At 51.3% G+C, this 21,651-nt stretch overlaps 1 protein-coding gene across 2 annotated transcripts; it reads right to left on the reverse strand.

Annotated features, from left to right (window-relative positions):
• Positions 1-1,061: 1,061 nt before the first annotated feature.
• NIBAN3 (niban apoptosis regulator 3) lies at positions 1,062-19,999 on the reverse strand. Of its 2 annotated transcripts, XM_043911016.1 has the most exons (15): positions 19,446-19,965; positions 17,929-18,059; positions 14,699-14,824; positions 14,032-14,146; positions 11,964-12,131; positions 11,125-11,240; positions 10,938-11,042; positions 10,583-10,745; positions 9,778-9,968; positions 7,964-8,122; positions 6,582-6,698; positions 6,394-6,501; positions 5,329-5,440; positions 3,423-3,506; positions 1,062-1,386 (listed from the first exon to the last, which is right to left on the reverse strand). In XM_043911016.1, the coding sequence occupies exons 1-15, from the start codon at positions 19,498-19,500 to the stop codon at positions 1,322-1,324; spliced, it is 1,815 nt and encodes a 604-aa protein (XP_043766951.1). In that variant the 5' UTR covers positions 19,501-19,965; the 3' UTR covers positions 1,062-1,321. The 2 variants fall into 2 exon arrangements, with proteins under 2 accessions (XP_043766951.1, XP_043766952.1); XM_043911017.1 differs by lacking the exon at positions 3,423-3,506 and having other exon boundaries at positions 19,446-19,999.
• Between the last annotated feature and the right edge of the window lie 1,652 nt (positions 20,000-21,651).

Consider the following 21,651-nt stretch of genomic DNA (forward strand, 5'->3'; position numbering starts at 1 on the left):
TTGTTTTTCAATAATCTATTTTTTCCCCACAATCTAATTTTTTCCCAATAATCTAATGTGTTTCTAATCACTTTTTGTTGTTGTTCAGTTGCTAAGTCGTGTCCCACTCTTTGCGACCCCATGAACGGCAGCACACCAGGCTTCCCTGATCGCTTTTGTGTCGTTATAAAAAATTGTTTTAAGAAAGATGCTCAGATGTCTGTTAACGTGAGCGGTGGGGCAAGGCTCAATATTGTTAGGTAAAATTCAGAGCACAGATTGTGTCCTCAATGTGCTCAAGGGACATGAGGCAAAAGTTTAGGAGGGAAAGCTAAGGAAAATCTCATTCTCTTGCGGGAGGATGAACATTCCAGGGCAGAATGGGAGAAAACCAGGGAGTCTGCATGTCCTCCCTCTGAAAGCTGAACTGAGAAAAACACTGGGGAAATCCCTCTCGGGACTGGTGCCGGAAGCAGCTGGAAGGCTTGTGACGTGCAGAAGCTGCCAACCTCCAGTGGACTGATGGCTTCTGGCAGGCAGGGGGAAACCAGTAAAAGCTCTACTGTCAGCTGGGAAACTTGATACTAAGTTAAGATTTGGAGCAAGTAAACAATCCCAAAGGCACACAGCAAGCTGAGGGGGAAAAAATCTGTAGCTTGTATCACAAAACTGTTAATATCCTTAATATATAAAGAGCTATTAGAGATCAATAAGAAAAAGATAAACTCTCCTGAAGAGAAAAGTAGGTAAAAGCTCTGAAAAGGCAACTCACTAAAACAAAGCAAAACATAAAAACACACGAACATATAAATGGTCCATAGAGATATTTTTAGGTGATGCTAGTGGTAAAGAACCCCTCTCCCACTGCAGGAGACATAAGAGATGAGGGTTCCATCCCTGGGTCGGGAGGATCCCCTGGAGAAGGAAATGGCAACCCACTCCAGGATTCCTACCTGGAGAATCCCATGGACAGAAGAGCCTGATGGGCTACAGGCCAAAGGGTCAGAAAGAGTCAGACACAACTGAGTGACTTAGCATGCATGCATGTAGTCATCAAAGAAATTAAAACAATGCAATCTGTGTGTGTCTATCAGATTGGCAGTCTTTCTTTTATGAAAATTCCCAGTGTTTGGAAAGGAGAATATGCACAAATACTGTTGGTGGAAGTGTTAATAAAAGGCACAGCCTTTCTGGAGGTGTAGGGGTCATAGTAAGACTTGAAATGGTACATATATTTGACTCCGAAATTCCACAAGTAGACATTTATCTGTTGAGAATGACGGTAAGTGTGGGCAGAGCTTCAGCGCTGGAGTGTCCCCGGAGGAGGCAGTGGGCATAGTGGCTAGACCTCGGTGCTGGGGCCTGGTTGCCTGGAGCAAATCCCTCTCCGAGCCTCAGTTTCTACATCTGTAAAATGGAAAAGTATCGTAATGATGCCAAAACATTTGGACATATCAAGTGCCTGGAGTATAATAAATACCTAGGAAATGGAAGCTTAGTGAGAAAAGCTTAATAGAAATGTAAAAGCACCCAGATGATATGTACATGGGCCACCAAGAGAAACAGAATTTCACAGAAAGGCTCCTAAACACATGAAAAGACTCTCCACCTCGTTCCCAATAAGATATGTTCATTAAAATGATGCTGAGACATTTTTCACCCAGAAGATCTGAGAAATCCCAAGTCAGCTGACAACCTGTGGGGAAATAGTCCACCTCCAGGTGAGGGGGTACCAGGTGGGACCACTCTGATGGACAGCACTCTGGAAACTGCTACTGAAATGACAAACATACGTGCTCTAAACCCTGAGATTTCACCTTGGGGGATTTACCCACTTGCATGAAAAGTACATGAAAGGTCATTCACAGTGGCATTAGCTATCAGTGCAAAAGACTAGAAGCAAAACCCCATCATCAATTAGATTCTGGTTAAATTGATGCTGGGAAAGGTTGAAGGCAGGAGGAGAAGGGGACAACAGAGGACGAGATGGTTGGATGGCATCACTGACTCAATGGACATGAGTTTGAGCAAGCTCTGGGAGATGGTGAAGGACAAGAAAGCCTGGCGTGATGCAGTCCATGGGGTCACAAAGAATCAGTCATGACTGAGCAACTGAATAATAGGTTAAGAAGCCCATCCACAATCCCTCATCCTAGTTGCAAATTCCCAAATAATCTGAAATTTCAGGATAATTTTAATCATTTAAAAATTGTCTAATCTTCATTCACCCCAGTGAGTGTGAATATTCATCAGTTTATCTGCAGCAATTGACTCTGAGTTCATTAAAAGGCACAGCCTTTCCGGAGAGGAGTGGGTGAAGGTGTGGGGGTCATATGATAAGCCTTGAAATGGTATATATGTTTTGACTCAGAAATTCCACGAGTAGACATTTAAATCTGTTGAAAAATTACCATGAGCTCAGTCACTTCAGTCATGTCCAACTCTTTGCAATCCTACAGACTACAGCCTGTCAAGCTTCTCTGTCCATGGGATTTCCCAGGCATGAATACTGGAGTGAGTTGCCATGCGCTCCTCCAGAGGATCTTCCTGACCCAGGGATTGAACCCATATCTCCTGCATCTCCTGCATTGCAGGCAGATTCTTTACCCACTGAGCTACCTGAGAAACCCGATTGACTCTGAGATGCTGTCCCAGATCAGCTGGGATGTGTATTAGTTAGCTACTGCCACATAACAAAGGACCCAAAAATTAGCCACTGAAAACTACATTTATTATCTCAGCGTTTCTGTGGGTAAAGAATGTGGGAGCCACGTAGCTGGGTGGATTCACAAAGCTCTCTAAACAGTGATACCCAAGGAAGTTGAGGAGCTGTGAGCCACTCCAGAATCCCTACATCCACCCTGGGTTCTGAGCACCCAGATTATAAACATCTTGCCCATTGGTCTGCTTCCAGTTAGACCAGCTATTTTCTGTCCCATTTCAGGGAATTCTCCATAAAACATTTCCATCTTAGGGCTGGAGTTCAGGATCCCCGCACCACCAGCAGTGACAGCCTCAGCCCTACACGCATTTACTATTCCAACAAGGAGCTTGCCGTAGGGTCCTATAGTAGGAGGCCAGGCTACCCCGGCCCTGAAATCAGTTCCTTGCATTGTTCAAGGTGAACTCAAAACTCCCACCACCACCATCTTCCCCACCAGTGTTGGGAACCAGTAGCTGCTGGGAGAGGCCCTGTAGAGTCCTGACAAGAAGAAATGGGACACAAATTCACATGCATGTCAGAGGATACCTCTATCACTCAGGTACACTCTGTGGCTTCCCATTGCCCTAGTTCACTATGAGCCTGGACAACCTGGCCAAGTCAGCAGACAAGGTGCACGCTGCTCCATCCAAGAACCCACACTCACAACCCCCCTGGAGACCCCCCCTGCCTGACCCCCATCAATTCACTGGCATGGGCCAAGAGCCTCTGAGGGCCTCACCTGCTTCTGCCTGGTCCCATGGCTCCTCTGAGCAGTCATCCAGAATGCAGGACATGTTTCTGGCCCCAAGGGCCTTTTTCAATTCTAAAATAAAACAGAAACCCCTGGGCCCATGCGGACAAACCCTGTAATCCCAGGGCTTCCATGAATTTTCCCAGAGAGGCCACAAGAGGGCAAAGGATGGGGGATGTATCTCAACCAGGAACCCTAAAGGAATGGCTCATACCAACCTATGTCCACATCTGTACCCATGGGAGACATTGCTAGCCAATCTTCACACCTTCACTGAGCCTTAATGCGACCTACTCTACCTTCCAGCACAGCACTTCAAACAGACATCACAAATCAATTCAGGATGGAAACCCCGCCCCCAACTACCCACCATACCCCACCCACATGACCTGTAAAGCCTCTAGGAATAGAAACTTGTTTTCTAAAAAATTGTTTCCACAGGATAGCCTTTTTCCATTTAAAATGTCCCCTATTCTAAGATAACCGGGTTCTTTTTGTTTGGCCATGCACAGAACAAGGAAACTTCTTACCCTTACTTCCTGGCTCCCATAACTTTGCTATCTCTGAGTTTCTCCTCTGAGATTCTCTGAGTTTCTTCTCACCCTTACTTCCTGGCTCCCAGAATTTTGCTAACTCTGACTGCTCTTTCTGCATCCCTTCTTACTCTTTTTTTTTTTTTTTTAAATACATATACATATATATGCATTGAGTTTTATTTATCTTTTTTTAAATTTTCGGCTGCACTGGGTCTTTGTTGCTGTGTGGGCTTTTCTCGAGTTGCAGCGGGTGGGGGCTCCTCCCCGGTTGCAGTGCTCAGGCTTCTCACTGCAGTGGCTTCTCTTGTTGCAGAGCACAGGCTCTAGGGCACACGGGCTTCAGCAGTTGCAGTGCATGGGCTTAGCTGCCCTGAGGCATATGGGATCTTAGTTCCCAGACCGGGGATCAAACCTGTGTCCCTGCACTGGCAGGCAGATTCTTAACCACTGGACTGCCAGGGAAGTCCCCTTTCTTCCTCTTTGTGTCCTTCAAATCCAGGCCCTTTGGGACGCCTCTCCAGTCTATCCACACCATTTCCAGGGTTGTGGTCCCTCCCATGCACCCAGAAACACCCAAGGCCAACAGCAGCCTCTGATTTCTGCCTCTTCCTCATGCCTGGGCTCTGTCCCCTTGGTTTCTGCCCCTGCTCAAGTCCATCGTTTGCTCCCAGGACTGGATCCTCAGCCTCCTCTCTAGCTTCCAGTCTGGCCTCTGTGGCCCTCTGCTCACACACTCTCCATGGCTCCTGTTGCCTGCCACAAGATGTCTAAACGCCTCTGCCTGTCATGCAAGGCCCTGCACATCTTCCCTGGCAGCCTCCAGCCTCCTCTCCTTCCGTGTCAACTGTGGCATTCCCTGAATGACCATGACACATTGCTCATCACCCTGTGAGTACATATGTCTCAGCAGTCACAGGCATTGGGTCAAGAAGGAAGGGACAAGGCTGGAGGGAGAAGAGACCGTTCAGGAGCCTCTTCCCAGCCCCGGAAATCCTGAGAGGCCTACTCCCAAGTCCAGGTACACTTGGGGCCTCAATGCCAGCTCAGAATAAAACAGGAAGAGGTCAGTGAGTGAATAAATGTAAATATGTATCCCTAGTTTTTACATTTTCCCACCCTCCTTTCAGCCTCAGAACTCCTACACATCCCTCAGCCCCACTCCAGTGCCCCCTCCTTCAGGGAACTTCCATCACTGTTCCTCTAGGCTCTCCCACCCCAGATACCTTCTTTCCCAGTCCTGGCTCTGAGTCAAAAGGCTAGTGTTCACAGGAAGTGAGAGCAATGGGGACTCTAGTAGGGCTCAGTAGACACAGCAAAGAGTCACCAGGCTCCCCTGAGCTGTAGGGGGCGGGGCTCACCTCGATTGATCCTCTGGAGCAGGAACCCCCGGACAACATCCTCGTAAATCCCCTCGATAGTCAGGGCAGGGCTGCCCACAGCAAGGACTTCCCCTTCAAACTTAAGCAGCTCCTGGAACCGAAGCAGGTGAGGGGCTGAGCTAGAGGAGTGGGCTGTGCGTGACATGGGTTCCAGCCCCAGCTTTGTCACTGATTAGCCAGGGAAATCTGGGCCTCAGTCTCCTCATCTTTAAAATGGGCTCCTTCCCCAGCTTTGTCACTGATTCAGTTCAGTTCAGTTGCTCAGTCGTGTCTGACTCTTTGCGACCCCATGGACTGCAGCACGCCAGGCTTCCCTGTCCATCACCAACTCCCAGAGTTTACTCAAACTCATGTCCATTGATTAGCCAGGGAAATCTGGGCCTCAGTCTCCTTATCTTTAAAATGGACTCCTTGACTCATTATCCCCTTGGTTGTTGTGGGGATTGGTGAAATAAAGCACATCACAGCTCAGTGGGAACAGTATAGGTGTTCCTGCTGGGTCCCCTCACAGCCACCGCCTGCCTGACCCCTGCTGCAGACCACTTTCCAGCACCCCTAAGCCGTGTGTAGGCAGGTGCCTGGGACCTCTTCCCTTGTCTACCTCCTACCTCCTTGCTTGCCAAGCTCCAGCCACACTCGCCTTCTCAGTTTTCCGACATACCAGAAACGGATCTACCTCAGGACCTATGCACGTGGCAAAGAACACCCTTCCCCTGAGTATGGCTCATGCCTTTGGTTCACTGCTTCTTAAGCATCATCTTCCCAAAGACAGCCTCCCTAACCACTCAGAACCCTCCCCACACACACAGTCCTCCCTGCTTCCTCCTTTCTCTGAAGCCTCTATCACCTGCTGACATGTGATACATGGGTCCCCATGCCAGCTCTCAAATGGCAGACATCGAGCACTGTCATGGGAGAAGCAGAGGACATTATGGGAGCCCAGAAGAGCCCCAGCCTCGGGGCTCAGGGGACAAAAGTCTTTATGCATCAAGGTGGCTCTATGATGCTTGGTTGTTCTGTAGGGCCTGTCCCCCATCAGCTCACCGCTTTGCAGCTCGGCTCCAGCTGGCTCAACACGAAGGGCAAGAAGATGCAGAGCAGCCAGCCGTGGATGAACCTGCTCCGCGCCGAGCTGCTATCCGACTGGAATTTCTGCATGACACACACAGCAGCTGGTCCCCCAGCCACCTGAACAGTCAGGCCCATTGCCACGCCCTCCTCGCAGACCTCACCTTCAGCACGCGCCCCCTGACTTTCTCCAGCTGCTGGGTGGCCTGGTCACAGTCCAGAGTCGTGGTCAGACACTGGTCAGCCAGCTGTAGGAAGGTGGTCACGGCGTCAGCCATGAGCTGTGGGAGGAGATGCTGAGATGAGCCTTGGAAATTGATGCTCTTTCTGGGCCCTGCGCCTGCTCAGTTGAACCCTTCTCAGTATCCAGCCTGCCCTGACCAGCTACCTACCCCCAGGCTCCTTCTTGTCCCAAGATGCAGTACCCTTGAGACTTCCTTGGTGATTCAGTGGCTAAGACATGAGCTCCCATGAGGAGGCCTGGTTTGATCCCTGATCAGGGAACTAGGTCTCACATGATGCAAGTAAGAGTTTGCATGGCACAACTGAAGATTCCCATGTACTGCAACTAAGGATCCTATGTCCACAACTAAGATTGGGAACAGCCAAATAAATAAATATTTATAAATACAATTTAAAAAAGACAAATATAGCACTCTCTTCCTCTCAGGACCTGGGCCTCATCCAGTCAGTGCCAGGAGGCCCAGCATGGGGAGCAGAGAGTTGTCCAGGGTCCAGGCTCCATGACTGAGCTCTCTTGTGCAGTACGCAGACCGAACAACCGGGCCAGGCAGTACTGGGTCTTCTCAAGCTCTGTCTCTCTCCCTCACCATGTCCATTAGCAGGTCCCATCCCCTTGGCCTTCAAAACCCCTGGCTTCTCTCCACCAACCTGCTCTGGTTCAGACCTCCTTGCTTCCATTCCTGCCACCAACAGCCACTGCTCCCCATGGCAGGCAGGGCTTTCTAAAAACCTTTGAATTTGCTCATGCCCCTCTCCTGCTCACGCACTGGCTGTAGTTCCCATTGCCCTTGAAAAGAACCCAGCCCCTGCAGCCCCATTACTCAAGGCCCTGATTCATCTGCCTCCCCACCTCTCCATCATACCTCTCACATCATTGCCCGCTCTTGAAATCTACAACCCAATGTCTCTAAATTTCTTTACTTTCCCAAAGGTGGACAAGCTCTCTCACCTCCCAGGGCTTCGCCACACTGTTCATTATACCCAGGACATACCCTGTTCCCATTCCTCCCGTGGCTGCCCCAGCCTGGCAGTCCTCTCCTCCTGGAAAATCTCCCCACCCTGGAGATGGATCAGGTGTCCCCTCAGGGTTCTCATAGCACCTCGGGTGTCCCCATCACAGCCCTGTCCATCAGATGTGGTTACTGCCTGCTCATGAGTTCATGTCTGCGTGACACTGGGAGCCCGGCCAGGGAGGCTCAGGTCTGTCTGGGTCATTGTGGTCTCCTCAGCACACACGTAGCGCCTGTTAGGTAGGGGCTGCCATCCTTGCCTCGTCTCCTCCCAGCCTCCCACCAACCCTTACCTGCTGCGCGAGATCCTGGGCCCCAAACACTAGGCTCTGTGTTCCAAAGAAGCCAAACGGTGCTGCCAGCTGCCCCAGCTGCCCCCGGCTCCTCTTGGCCTCTCGGTAGCAAATTTGCATCAGCTCTGGGTCCCATGGCATCTCCCCAAATGAGTACACCTGCATTCCAATGAGAGTCCAGTGAGAAAAACACCACCAGTGGAAAAGCAGGGCCAAGGGCCACAGAGCCCATTCATTGAAGGAGAAACACAACTGGAAACACATCCAAACTCAGTTGTCACCAAAAAAAAAAAAAAACCCACAATAAAGGTGAGGTATGGTGTGATGGACACAAAATGGTGAAACTTGAAAAAAATGAGGGGAACACATGTAAATCCATGGCCGATTCATGTCAATGTATGGCAAAAACCATTACAATATTGTAAAGTAATTAGCCTCCACCTAATAAAAATAGATGAAAAAATAAATAAATAAAATTTAAAAAAAAGAAAAAAATGATAATGTGGTGATGGCGAGACTGAGGGGAAATGGGCATGCCCAGCCCTCGTTCCCCCAATGACATCACCTGATGTTCTCTTTGTGCTGGATCCTGAGGCTGCAGAAGTGGAATAATCCAAAGTGGTATTTTCCCTCAAATTGCTCACGCAAAAGTTGGAGGAGACAAGAGTTTAAACAAACAACTACAGTGGTGCGTAAATGCTCATATGAGGAGGGAAGCATAAGCAGCCGCAGCTGCAGAAAGGGCCAGGAAAATTTCTGGAGGAGGTGATTATGAAACGGAGGTGTGAAGATTACTAAAGGGAGCGTTAGTGTTAGTCACTCAGTTGTGTCTGACTCTTTGAGACCCTATGGACTGTAGCCCACCAGGCTCCTCTGTCAATGGGATTCTCCAGTCAAGAGTACTGGAAACCTCACTTAAAATGAAGTCGTGGGAGTTCCCTGGCAGTCTGGTGGTTGGGATTTGGCACTTTCACTGCCACGGCCCAGGTTCAGTCCCTGGTTAGGAAACTGAGATCCCACAAGTCGAGTGGCTGGGCCAAATAAATAAATAAAATGAAGCCATTAAACCCTAAAGGGAGAGCTCTCATGCACTGCCACTCCTTGCCCTCTGCAGACTCCAAACAGGGAAAAGAAAATTACTGGTTTACCACTCCCACAGGAGGAAGATTTTCTCCTTACCCAGCAACAGCCTCAACCAGTGAGAAACTACCACCACTCAGCCAATGAGAAAGTGTCACCATCCTGAACTACTGCTTTCCTTCAAAGTCACCCCTCCCAACTTCCTCCTTTTTCTCTATAATGTTCCTCCCCTTTGTTAGACTTGCCTATGGTTTTGCCCTAGCTTGCATGTCCCAAATTGCAATGTGGGGGCTGTCTCTCTCTCCCTAAAGTGTTTTGTTGGTAAAATAACTGGCTTTTTCATTTTAAAGGTCAACAGACACTTAATGAGTTGAATGTTTCTTAGCATATAGTACGCTCTCATTTCATATCAGAAGAACTGAGCTGACCTGCATAGAGCAGAATTCTGTCTCAGGAGATGGGGTGGGCTGTGGCCAAACAAGTGAATGGGAAGAGGAAGCGTTTTCAGGTAAGGTGACTCCAGATCAATGTTACTAAATCGCTAATCTTGTCCTCTTACTCCTCCCCGCCCATCGTGGCCCACCCTAAGTAAAATGCAGCCTAGAAGAAAGTGAAAGTTCGGAGATTTTCAAAAGATGATTTTCAAACAAGAAAGATGCAAGGTTCACGTGACTCTTCCATAAAGTTAAGACACTGCCCATAGGCCCGATGAACCCAGAGCCCCTGGAGCTCACCTCCTTCCGCAGCTGGGTGCTGGAGGAGCTCCCACGCAGGAGGCGGAACAGGCGGTCCATGCCCTGGGTTAGGAGGGTCCGCACCGCCACGAGTTCGGCTTCCACAGTGCTCAGCAGCGTCTGCGTGATCCGGGGCAGCTGTGCATCCACCTTCCCGCGCAGGCACGACTCCAGGGGGCTCTGGACCTCGGCTGCGAGTGGAAGACACTGGCCTGGATCTCCTCTAGGTGCTCAGCAAATGGGAGAGGGAAGGGGGTAGCTGTGCGACTATTTGCTCAACAGTGTTAGGAAGATGGGAGCGCAGTCTCTGAGCATCCTCCTCTACCCGATTTTACAAATCAGAAAACTGAGGCTTCAAGTGCGATGAAGATCAGCTCAAAAGTCGCATACTGGGAGGCTGAGTCCGGATTCCAACCCAGTTCTCTTTGCCATCTCCGCTGTCTGACCGGACAACCCCCAACCTGGGTCAGACCCGCTACTGCCAACGCTTCGGCCCCTCTCCCCACCAAGTGGGTCTGGAGTCTCACCCTCTGCATCCCTGGCTCTCCCCCTTCCCGTGGCCCCGCCCTTCCTCTTGACTCGGCCCTTGTCTCGCCCCACCCTCATCCTAAACCTCAAAACCACGTCCATTCTCCCACTTCGGCCCGGCCTTTCCTTTTCTGGCCCTGCCCCTGCTAGGTCTTCGGGTTCCAGACTATCGGCCCCTACCCCTTACACCCAACCAGTTCCCCTTCTTTCTCTAGGGCTCCCAGCCCCGCCCCTCCCACTCAACCCCGCCCCTCTAGACCACGCCCCCGAACCGCACCCTTCAGCCTTGCAGCCACGCGCGCCCTCAGCCGCAGCATCTGATCCATGTCTGGGCGGATTGTCTTCTCCAGGGCCGCGAGCAGCTCGTCCTTTTCGGGCTGGAAGGCGCGGAGCCCCGCGGAGGCCCCTGCCAGGACTGCAGCGTGGACGGCATCCAGGAGCTGCTCAGACCAGCGAGGGGACCCCACAAGAGTCAGGGGCGCGGTAGACCGCCAAGACGGGCGGGGATGAGAGGGACGGAGGGACAGACAGGCACAGACAGACGCGCAGAGAAACTGGGCACTCAAGTCCGACTCCTGCCCCCTCCTGACCTCCCGAGCGTCCCTACTCCACCTCTTCGACCCTGTGTCTACCTTGGTCCAGGCCCAGGCCCGGGCGCGGCCTGCTCCTCGCAGGCCGGGCAGAGTCTGGGCTCGCAGCGCTGGCAGCAGCTCCCGCATCAGTACCGAGGTCAGCACCTGCAGGAGAGGTGACCATGGGTGCTTCAGTGGGCCGAGAGGGGTCCTGGGGGTCCCAGGTGCGTCCTGGTGTGGCACTGACCTCAGCGTCGGAGCCCAGGGTCACGTCATCGTTGCCAAATTGGCCGTGTTGTTGCCGGTAGAGCCGTATGGCATCTAGGAAGGCACGGGCTGCCGGCGCTTGACTTCGCTGCAGGACTGAGGGGGGGACTCCTAAGTGTCCACCCATCCCTCCCCTGCTCTCCTCAGGCTGCCTGGCTCCCCATCACTTCAGGAGGAAGCCCTCCACCTCTTCGCCAGGTTCAAACAGCTAGGTCAGCCACTTCCAGACCTTTGCACAAAGAATTGCCCTCCGCAGGAAGCACACCTCCCTAAGACCATCATCAGCCCATAAGCGAGCTTTATGTTTTGTTGTTCAGGTGCTCAGTCGTGTCTGATTCTTTGTGACCTTGTGAACTGTAGCATGCCAGATTCCTCTGTCCTCCACTATCTCCTGCAGTTGGCTTAAATGCCTGTCAATGCCAATGCCATTTAGGAAAAGACATCCCCTACAGGCAGTCACCACCCAGTCCTGAGGCGGTCTCCAATTGCCTCTCCAGTTAGGTACATTTGTTCAGTCAACAACCTGCCCAACTGTATGTGTCAATTCTGTTCCTCTTCTTGACCTGGCTGGTCCCTCAGCTTTTTGAGACTCCAGCTTTGACTTCCTCTCCCTGATCCCCAGGCTAAGCTCCCACAGGCCTGTGCCCTCATCACAGCTCTGGCCATGCATTATTGCCTGTTTCCCCTCTGTCCTTCCCCACGATCCATTTTATAGATAAGGAAACCGAGGCTTGGAGAGGATTCCACAGCCAGCAGGAGCAGAGCCATTTGACCCCAGATTCTGCACCCCACCACTGCCTGCCCTTTGCCAGGACCCACCTGTGCCTCGAAGCCGGATGCCACCTTGCAGGGCTAGTCTCCAAGCACGCTGCGCCTCCCCTGTGGCTGCAGAGAAGCAGAGGTGCTGGCAGAAGGGATGCTGCAGGAACAGGGGGGAGCTAACCGGCCTGTCCAAGAGGGGATCAGGCTCTTCCTGCGTATGGTCTCCTGAAAGCAGACAGAGAAGCTCACGTCTTCATTCACTCATCCCCTTCATTCACCATGAAATACTTGTGTGTGTGTGAGCTCAGTTGCTCAAGTCATGTCCAACTCTTTGCAACCCCATGGACTGTAGCCCTCCAGGCTCCTCTGTCCATGGAATATTCGCAAGAATACTGAAATGCTTAGAAGATCCCGATTTCAGCTCAGTCCCAGGAGGAGGTGTGCCCAGGGCAGATATTAATAATCTGTCTCAGCATTCTCCTCAACACGGCGGCCTGGGCAGCCAGCCACCAACAACTGCCTGAACTGGCATGTGATCTGAGCCCTGCTTGCTGGAGGGAGCTGGAGCTAGGCCCAGATTCATACCTGGCCAAACCATTTTCTATCTCTTTGCACAGATTTTCATCACCTAAAAAAAACCTCAGTTTTCTTACCTGTAAAATGGGCTAAAAAGTGATACCAAAGACATAGAACTGTTGGGAGGACAAAAATGAGTGGTGGTTTAGTTGCTAAATTGTGTCTGACTCTTGTGACCCCATGGACTGTAGCCCACCAGGTTCCTCTGTGCATGGAATTTTCCAGGCAAGAATACTGGAGTGGGTTGCCATTTCCTTCTCTAGGGGATATTCCCTACCCAGGGATCAAACCCAGGTCTCCTAGGCTGCCTGTGGTCTCTTGCACTGCAGGCAAATTCTTTACAGACAGAGACACCAGGGAAGCCCCAAATTAATTAAATTGGGATCTCATAAATCCTTAAGTGTTTTGTTCAGATTTTCAGAGTGATATATACACACTGCAGTAAAATACAATAATGCAGAAAGAAGTGGACATTCCTCATCATGCATCCCTTTAATCGCAGCCTCCAGAAATGATAATAACTGTTAACAGTTTGGGGGACATTACCCCAGATTTTAAAATCTGCACAAAGCTGTATGGGATGCATTTTTTAACAGGGTGGAGTTTTCTGACATATAACTGGCCTTTTGGCTCCTGTGTATGTCTGGGATACCTTCAGAGGCTGCACAGATTTCCTTCCTAAGGGTGAGGCCATAGTTTATTTAATCAACCCCAAAGGATGAGTATTTGGGTGAACTCCTGTGTTTTCAACATCATCAACATTTCTGCATATGGTTTTTGTTGCTACATCTTTGCATCATTAAGCAGCAGAATAGCTCTGCAGTGAAGCAAAGGGTGTAATTCTGGCTCTGTCTCTTATGGTATGGTAGTCCTCAGCCACAGTGTCCCCTTCTACGAAATGGGGTGATTAGTGATGGGACTGCCTCCTGGGCAAAGTCAATGAAATGATGCAGGCCCTCAGTCAGATGCATGCCAGCCACTTACGTGCTCCTTACCCTATTCAGAGAGAGAAGGAGGAGGAGTGGGGAGGAGGGGGAGGTGAGGGGAAGAGAGGTTGGAGGGGCAGGAAGAGGAGGAGGATGGAGGGAGGGAGTAAAGACAGGAAGGAGGGAAGGAGAACCCTACTGGAAACACTAAACTGAACAATTAGATTCTTAACAAGTCTGTACAGTTTTACTGTCCACCACTGTCCATCTCTCCATATGTTGTTGACACCAGATTTTTATCATTTTTAGCCTTTGCTGCTTTGATTCTGGTTTAGTGACCTAACTCCTTCACCCTGACAAGAGTGGGTGTTTCTCTTCCAAGAGACAGAGTGCTCACCCAGAGGCAATGCTGTCCCTAAGGACACTTGGCAATGTCTGGAGTTATATTCGGTTGTCACATGTGGGGTGCAGCATGCTATTGGCATCTGCTGGGTGGAGGCCAGGGATACTACTTAACATCCCGTGGTGCCCAGGGCAGCCCTCACTGCAAAAAAATGATCTGGCTCCAGTGTCAGCAGTGCAAAAGTAGAGAAACCAGCTCTTGGGGTCCCCAGGAGCCTTACTTGAGGAGTCCGGGCAGAGAGCATCCAACAGGCGGAGATATTCACGTTGGGAAGTCAGGACTGTGTACCCTGTCAGGGTTGTGGAGCCCAGGGGACGGTTCCCATTTTCATATTCCTGCAAAGGGCATCCAAAGAACTGTCTTGGGACAGGTCTAAATGGTGGCTTCTATATTCCAATGTAGGATCAGGGGAAGATTTGGGGTTAACTGGGGTTAAGCCACCTCCCTGCCTCCATCCCTTCCCCCAGTACCCACTGTGTGTTAGGCCAGTCCTAAGTGCTATATGAGGACTATCTCATCAAATCCTCACAGCCCCATGTGGCATAGACCATCACCATCCCATTTCACAGAGGTGAAAACTGAGTCCCAGGGAGACAAGAATTCCCCAGCTGGGAAGCAGGATGCAAGTGGATTATGCAAAGGCCTCGCATGGTTTCAACCTCACTCTGCTGATGACCACAGGTGAGTCCCCACACTGGCCTGGGCCTCAGTTTACCCACCTGGCAGAGCAGGAGATGGTTGCCCATCTGGGGGCCAAGCACACAGATGACCTTGATTCATATTGGATGACTGAAGAAAGGAGGGGGGCTATGCCGGGAACTGGACCCCAAATCCACACTGGGGAGGGTGGGATGGAGAGGTAAATGGACTGTAAGCCACTCACTCACCTCCCTGTGGCTGAACCACTCCAAGCGGCCATCCCCACGCAGAACACAGAAGGTTGGCTGCCACTGGGGTGGGTGACCCCGCAGCTGGGTCAGGGGCCCTCGGTGCTCACGGACTCGGGGTAGCTTCTGTGGGAGGATGGGCAGGCAGATGTCAGGAGCATCTGACAGTGTCCCAGTGTCCAAATCCCCTGGACAGCTCGTGCTGTAACCTGGGTGCCCCCAAGGACAAGGTGCTTGGGAGCTGCTGTTGGGATGTTTTATTCTTTATCACACATGCTCACAGCATTCACTTCCAAATACAAATCGAAGCGGACACCTTTGTTATCTCCAATTTACTTGCAAGGGGATCCCCCCCATTTGAGCTTCAGATGAGACCCCAGCCCTGACCAATATCTTGGTTGCAGCCTGTGAGAAACTGAAAGAAAGGAACTAGCAAAGCCCCATCTAGATTCCTGACCCACCGTAACTGAGACAATAAATGCATGTTGGGATGTCCCTGGTGGTCCAGGGGTAAAGAATCCGCCTGCCAACGCAGGGGACCTGGGTTTGACCCCTGGTCTGGGAAGGTTCCATGCCATGGGGCATCTAAGTCTGGGCACCACAACTGTGAGCCCACACGCTCTGGAACCCATAAGTTGCAACTACTGAGCCTGCACACCCTATAGCCTCCACCCTGCAACAAGAAAAGCCATTGCAATGGGAAGCCCATGCATTGCAACTGAAGAGTAGCCTCTGCTTGCTTGCTGCAACTAGAGAAAGCCTGCACATTGCAACGAAGACCCAGTACAGCCAAAAATAAATTTTAAAACATTTTTTTAAAGATAAATGTGTGTTGTTTGAAGGAGTGATTTTGCAGTGTATTGTTATGCAGCATAGCTAACTGATACGGGTGGGATTGCTAGATCATGGAACAGGTGTTGGTTTAAGTTTATGACAAATGTCCAGGCCTCTGTCCACAGACCCCTCCCTCAGGCAGGATGGGACATTAACTTGTTTCATTTTCTTTATTGCTCATCTCACTACCTGTCCACCTGAATTGTGTTGCCCCACGACTGAGCCCCAGCGTGATGCCTGGTGCATAGTTGGCACTTGGTAAATATTTGATGACTAAATGACCAGCATTTGTGATGTTTTGATTCTTTGGTAGAGTAGTGGGAACTAAGATGTTTGTTAAAGGATTCTCTATCCCTCTTCCTAGGTCTGATATTTTTCACAGCAATATTCTTAAAATGTTATTATGGAAATGATATACCTAATGCAAATAGATAAAAATAAATGTTAAAGAAAATGTTCCAACTGAAGCGAGAGGAAATCCCTCCATGCTGCTTGAACCCCAATATCATCAGCTGTGCCCTGGCCAGGTGGCTGGGACCGGCAGGTGGAAGGTGCAGGTGGGGGCAACACCCAGGCCCCGAGGTGCCCGAGCGGGACAGGTGGCATCCCAGGTGGGAGTGGGGTCTGCGTCCACAGGACCAGGGAGCCCCGATCGCAGGGCAGACACAGTCAGGAGATGAGGTGTCCAGGAGGAGCTCTCAGAGCCCTGGCTGGGACAGATGACCCCGTGTCATGAGGACTGTGGGCTCTGGGTTCCAATCTCGCCTCTGCCTCCTGCTGGCAGTGTGACCTCAGGCAGGCCACTTCGCCTCTCTGCGCCTTGGTTTCCTCAATGGTCAAAGACTCATCTTCTGAGGCTGGGGAAGATGGGGTGAGCTGGGCAGGGCACGTGGAGATCCTGGGCGCCATCGTCCAGCTCAGAAGACGTTTGGAGCTGAGAATGGGCAGCTCCAGGCTCTTCTGTTCCGTTGGCACACTCTTCCTGAGCACCTACTGGGTGCAGGCACCCCATGGGCACAAGGAGTGAGGGGGAAGGGGAAGTAAGACTTGAACCCTGTCCTTACAAAGCAGACAAGTGGAGGAGGCAGACCTGTGACCCTGGAGCTGCGCTGGAGAAGCAGACAGACGGGGGTTCCAGAGGAGGGGCCCCGCTCAGGCAAGGGTGATGGTAATCAAGGAAGGCTTCTTGGAAGAAGTGGCAGCCAAAGGATGGGATGGAGTAGGGAGGATGGCACGTGAAAAGGCTGGGGGTCCACCGGGCATGCTGTGCCTTTGGGAACTACACTCAGCCAGGCCACACCGTTTCCAACTTCAGGGCTTCTGTATTGGCTGTGCCCTCTCCCAAAATGACCTTCTGATGTGGGCTCCAGAATGCTCTGGCTCTGTCTCAGCCTTTACATCTCAGCTCAGAAGGGCCTTCCTACAGCCCAGCTTCCCACCCTCAACACCACCTTTCATTTTGTCTTCGTAGCATCTATCAGGGGCTATCCTGCATCATGATACGTTAGTTTGATAACTAACTGTCGTTTCTCCCAATTAGACTGTGAGCCCCAGAGGGCAGAGGGAAATCTCTCTCAGTTCCTATTGTGTCCCCAGGATCCCTGGTGGGCCTTCCCAGGTGGCACCAGTGGTGAAGAACCTGCCTGCCGGTGCAGGAGACATAAGGGATGTGGGTTCGATCCCTGGGCTGGGAAGATGCCTAAAGGAGAGCATGGCAACCTACGCCAGTATTCTTGCCTGGAGAATCCCATGGACAGAGGGGCCTGGTGGGCTACAGTCCATGGGGTCGCAAAGAGTCGGACATAACTGAAGCAACTTAACACCACCCTGCACCCCATCACCCAACCAGGGATGTGGCAGGCAGTTGATGCTTGGTGAATGTTTGTTCAAAGGATGAATCTTTTTTTTCTTATTTGTATCCTTTCTGCCCCCAAACTCCTCTCCCATCCAGTCTGCCACATAACATTGAGCAGAGTTCCCTGTGTTGTATAGCAGGCCCTTGTTGGTTTTCCATTTTAAATAAAGCAGTGTGTACCTGTTATCCCAAGCTCCCCAACTATCCCTTCCCCCCGTCTTTCCCCCTGGCAACCGTAAGTTCCTTCTCTATGAGTCTCTTTCTGTTTGTAAGTTCATTTGTATCATTTCTTTTTAGATTCCACATATAAGGGATGTCATATGATATTTCTCCTTCTCTGATTTACTTCACTCTGTAAGTCTAGCTTCATCTAGTGGCTTCATCCATGTGGCTGCAAATGTCACTATTGCATTCCAAGAATGAATTAATAGTCAGCCTAGGTCATGGCTCCAGCAAGGGCAAGGATGTGAAGAGGGCCCCTCAAACCAACAGCCTCCCAGCCTTGCCTGCTCTGCACTCCCTCCCCCCTTGTGGCACCCACTTTGTTCTGCAGCAGTTGGCATCTGGCTGGCTCCTGGGGGCCCAGCTCTCTGGAGATTTGCCGCAGGACCGAGGCCACCAGCTGCCCACGGTAGCAAGGCAAGAAGTTCCTCAGCAGGGTGTCCACCTGGCCTGCAGGGACAAGAGGATGGTGAGGTGGCTGAGTCAAGTCCTCTCAACCTGCCGGAGTGGAGGCCAAACAGGCAGAGAAGCTACTTATGGATTCCTACCCACACTCCAAAGCTTCCCTGAAAGACAGGCTCCAATTCCATTCATCCTTAACCCTCCACTATCTGCTTTTATCCACAGCGGGGTTGGTGGGGACACAGCAGGGGAGTTGAGGGACTCAGGCTTAATTTATAACCGATGTACAACACACCTTAATTGTATAAATCACCGACGTTAATGAGTCTGACACATGTACACGCCTGTGAAATCATCACAGGTAAAGAACAGATCATTGCATCTGAAAATTTCCTTGTGCCCCTTACCTGAGGAGACTATCAAAATCTTTAAACACCTCACCCAGCACAAGGGAACTTTCTGGGGTGATGAACGTGTCCTGTAGCCTGATCTAGGAGGTGATTACACAAGTGTTAAAGCTCTTTAAGCTGTTCTAAGATGTGTGCACTTGACTGTGTCTACAACACATCCATTGAGCAGACTGGAATGTGGATGTAATGACTGGAGCTTGAGCAGCAATTCTGGGTCAGGAGGTGACCTCAGGCACAGAAGCCACACATGGTAGAATCATGAGATGGAGAAGTTGGGTTGTCTTTTATCAGCCTGCCTTCCACTGTTCCCCTCTATGTCGTGGTTGTTTAGTCAGTCAGTCACGTTCAACTCTTTTGCAATCCTGTGGACTGGAGCCCGCCAGGCTGCTGGATTTCCCAGGCATTGCCATTTCCTTCTTCAGGGATTCTAACCCTCTATAGGAGAGAGAATAAATATCTTGCTTAAGCCACTACAGAAAAAAATTTCAACACTCTGCAGAGTAGCTTATTTTATCCATTCATGTAATGATAACTTGACCTTGTTTCTTGGGCTATGTGAGCCCCCCATATCCCTAGTGTGCGTGCTCAGCCGTAGGTACGGAGTGTGAAGGACACTGGCCCTTCTTTGTCTCAAGAGGAGAACTGTGACTCAGTCCCTGAGGTCCACACAGAGGGGCCTATTGGTCCCTGCCCGCCTGAGAGGACCATTCCATGTCTGGCCAGGTTCGGGGCACCTCCCTCCTGGCCCCATGCACCCCCCTCACAACTGAACCCACGCCCCAAGTAGGATTACCACATTGAACCAAATAAAAGTACATGACACCAATTAAATTTGAATTTCAGGTAACTAAGGAATACTTTTTTTCAGCACAAATATGCCCTCATGCAAAATTTGAGACACACTGATACTAAAATAAGTATTCATTGCTTTTCCAGAATTCACATTAACAGGACATCCTGTGTAGCTGGCAACCCAGCCCTAAATCCCACCTGCCAGCATCGGGCTCCTTCCCACCTCACTCACCTTTCAGGTGCTGCTGCTGCTGTTTGTCCAGGGGGCTCGAGGGGCGCCCGCCCATCCTGCTGCCGGCTCCTGGGCTCCGCTGAGTGAAGTAAACACCCCTCTGTTCCCCACAACGCCCCAGGTTCCTCAGCTCAGGGGCCACCTGGGAGCAAGGTGACCTGAGGGGCCCAAATGCTGCAAGACCAGCTGCCTGGGATCCAAAGCCAGAGCACAGCCCTGGTGTGTGTGCGCGTGGGGTACCTGCTCCCCGCTCTGCCCTGCCCCTGCCCCGCCTTCCTCGCCCTGCACCTGCGTCCTCTCGCTTCCCCTGGGCCAAGTTCCCCAGAACTGGTGGTTTCTGTAGGGGCTGCCCCACGGTGCGGGTGGAGAAAAAAGACCTCGCTGAACTGGGAGGGTGGATGAAGGGCAGACATCTGGCAGCACATGAGGGCAACTGTTAGTGTTGGGAGGCCAGGGAAGCGGGGAGAAGGCAGGGATAGGGCATCTAAATCATGTACCTATTCCCTCATCTGTACCCTCACGGGGTGATTCTGGGGCCCAAAAGGATTCAGGCCTAGTCCAGTCCCAGGTTGGGAAGACAGAACTGCACTGACACCTCCAGTCCTGGGGTCCATGTTAGGGGTGCCACTGTTCTGCTGTAGACAGGTGGGACATGTCCCTTCAGATCCTGCTTTACCTGTCTACAGCAGAGGATTGTGCTGAAATAGTTGGGTCTCCTTACCCCTTCACCTGTTTTTCCACTGCCTGGCACAAAGCAGTCCTCAGTGTTTGGCAATGGAAGAAAGAAGGGGAGGGATAGAGGAAAGACAGAAAGACAGGCAGGAAGGAAGGTCTACATTTCAGACTGGAATGTGATCAGATGGGGTTTTCACAGGACTTCAGATGATGAGAGCATCAAATTCCAGTGGATGCAACATGGACATGATGGCTGGAGCATACGCAGCCACTCTGGACCACGAGGTAAAACTCACGTGATGACAATGGCACAGCTATGATGTCAGTTGCAGAGTCCCCAAAGAGTTCATGACATTGCTCCACCAGTTCTGGGTTGCCTCCCTCCAGAGGAAAACTAAATCTCCATTTTTCTTAAACCAGGAACATCTGACTGTAATCTTCACCAATTCCCCAGAATTTCTGATTTCAACATCACTCCATAATAGCCTGAGTGCCATCCCTGAGCAGGGGATGCAGACATGGGCAAAACAGACCACACGGTCCAGCCCCCATGGACCAGTGGTTAGCACAACAACAAAACTGTCAGACAGTATGGATAAGGGAGAAATATGGAATAGGAAAAAAAAGAAAATGCTAGGGGCAAGGAGAGGTCAGGGAAGTTATGGTGCACCAAGATCTGAAGGAAACAAGGGCCAAGCCGTGCAAAAAGCTGGACGAAAAAGAATACCGAGCAGCAGGCCCAACACATGCAAAGGCCCTGAGGTGGGAATGGACTTGGCTGGTTCCAGGAAGAACCCAAGGTGGATGGATTGGAGGAGAGTGAATGGGGGGTAGATGTGAGGTAGGAGGGTGGGGAATTGCAGGCGCCACATGTGGGCTTGTGGGTCGAGTGAGAAGGATGGGTTTCCCATGAATGCAAGGGGAGCCACAGGCAGGTCTGGAGCAGGAACAGAGCGGGTACAGAAGTGACACGCCTCAGGCAGGACCCACCACATGGGGTCTTTGTAACTGTCTCATCACTTTCCCTCCACTTCTCAGCCTCCACCTACGGCTTCAGGGGTCATGACACCTGCTGTTGCCCAAGGTCATGGCTGGGTTGCTTTCCTTCCAAACCTCTCCTCCACCTTCCTCGGTTTCCGTTCAGAATTGGTCCCACTTCCTCACTCTCACATCTGAGTGATCAACCCAGACAAGATGTTGAAAGAAACTTCACTTTCTGTGGTTTCGGATTTGAGGTTTCAGTTCCCATGCCCCTTGCCCACCAGCTTGCCCTGGCCCCTGGAGCCGGGTGGGCCATAAGCAGACACACTGGGGAAATGCTGTGGCCCTGAGGCAAAGAAGCAGTGCCTCGGGCATCCAAGGTTCTGAGCAGGCCTGCAGCACGGCCAGCTGCAGAAGTCACCCTGGCCCTGGGTTTGCAGCGGGAGTTCGGCCAAGTCAGTGTGGACAGGGTCGAACTGTGTCCCCCCAAAGGGTAACGTCTACAGGTCACTGTCAAGAAACCAGAAAACAAGCGTGAGCCAGGATGTGG

This window comes from Cervus elaphus, chromosome 9, assembly GCF_910594005.1.
Source record: "Cervus elaphus chromosome 9, mCerEla1.1, whole genome shotgun sequence".
Taxonomy (NCBI): domain Eukaryota; kingdom Metazoa; phylum Chordata; class Mammalia; order Artiodactyla; family Cervidae; genus Cervus; species Cervus elaphus.

What these genes read in the sequence shown, in the direction of transcription:
- NIBAN3 (XM_043911016.1), bottom strand. Translation starts at nt 19,500, where the DNA reads ATGGGCGGGCGCCCCTCGAGCCCCCTGGACAAACAGCAGCAGCAGCAC. An exon ending in CGTGGCTGCAAGGCTGAAGG is followed by an intron (nt 9,969 to 10,582) that starts GTGCGGTTCGGG and finishes TTCCACTCGCAG; the next exon opens with CCGAGGTCCAGAGCCCCCTG. An exon ending in CCCAGGATCTCGCGCAGCAG is followed by an intron (nt 6,699 to 7,963) that starts GTAAGGGTTGGT and finishes CTCCTCCCACAG; the next exon opens with CTCATGGCTGACGCCGTGAC.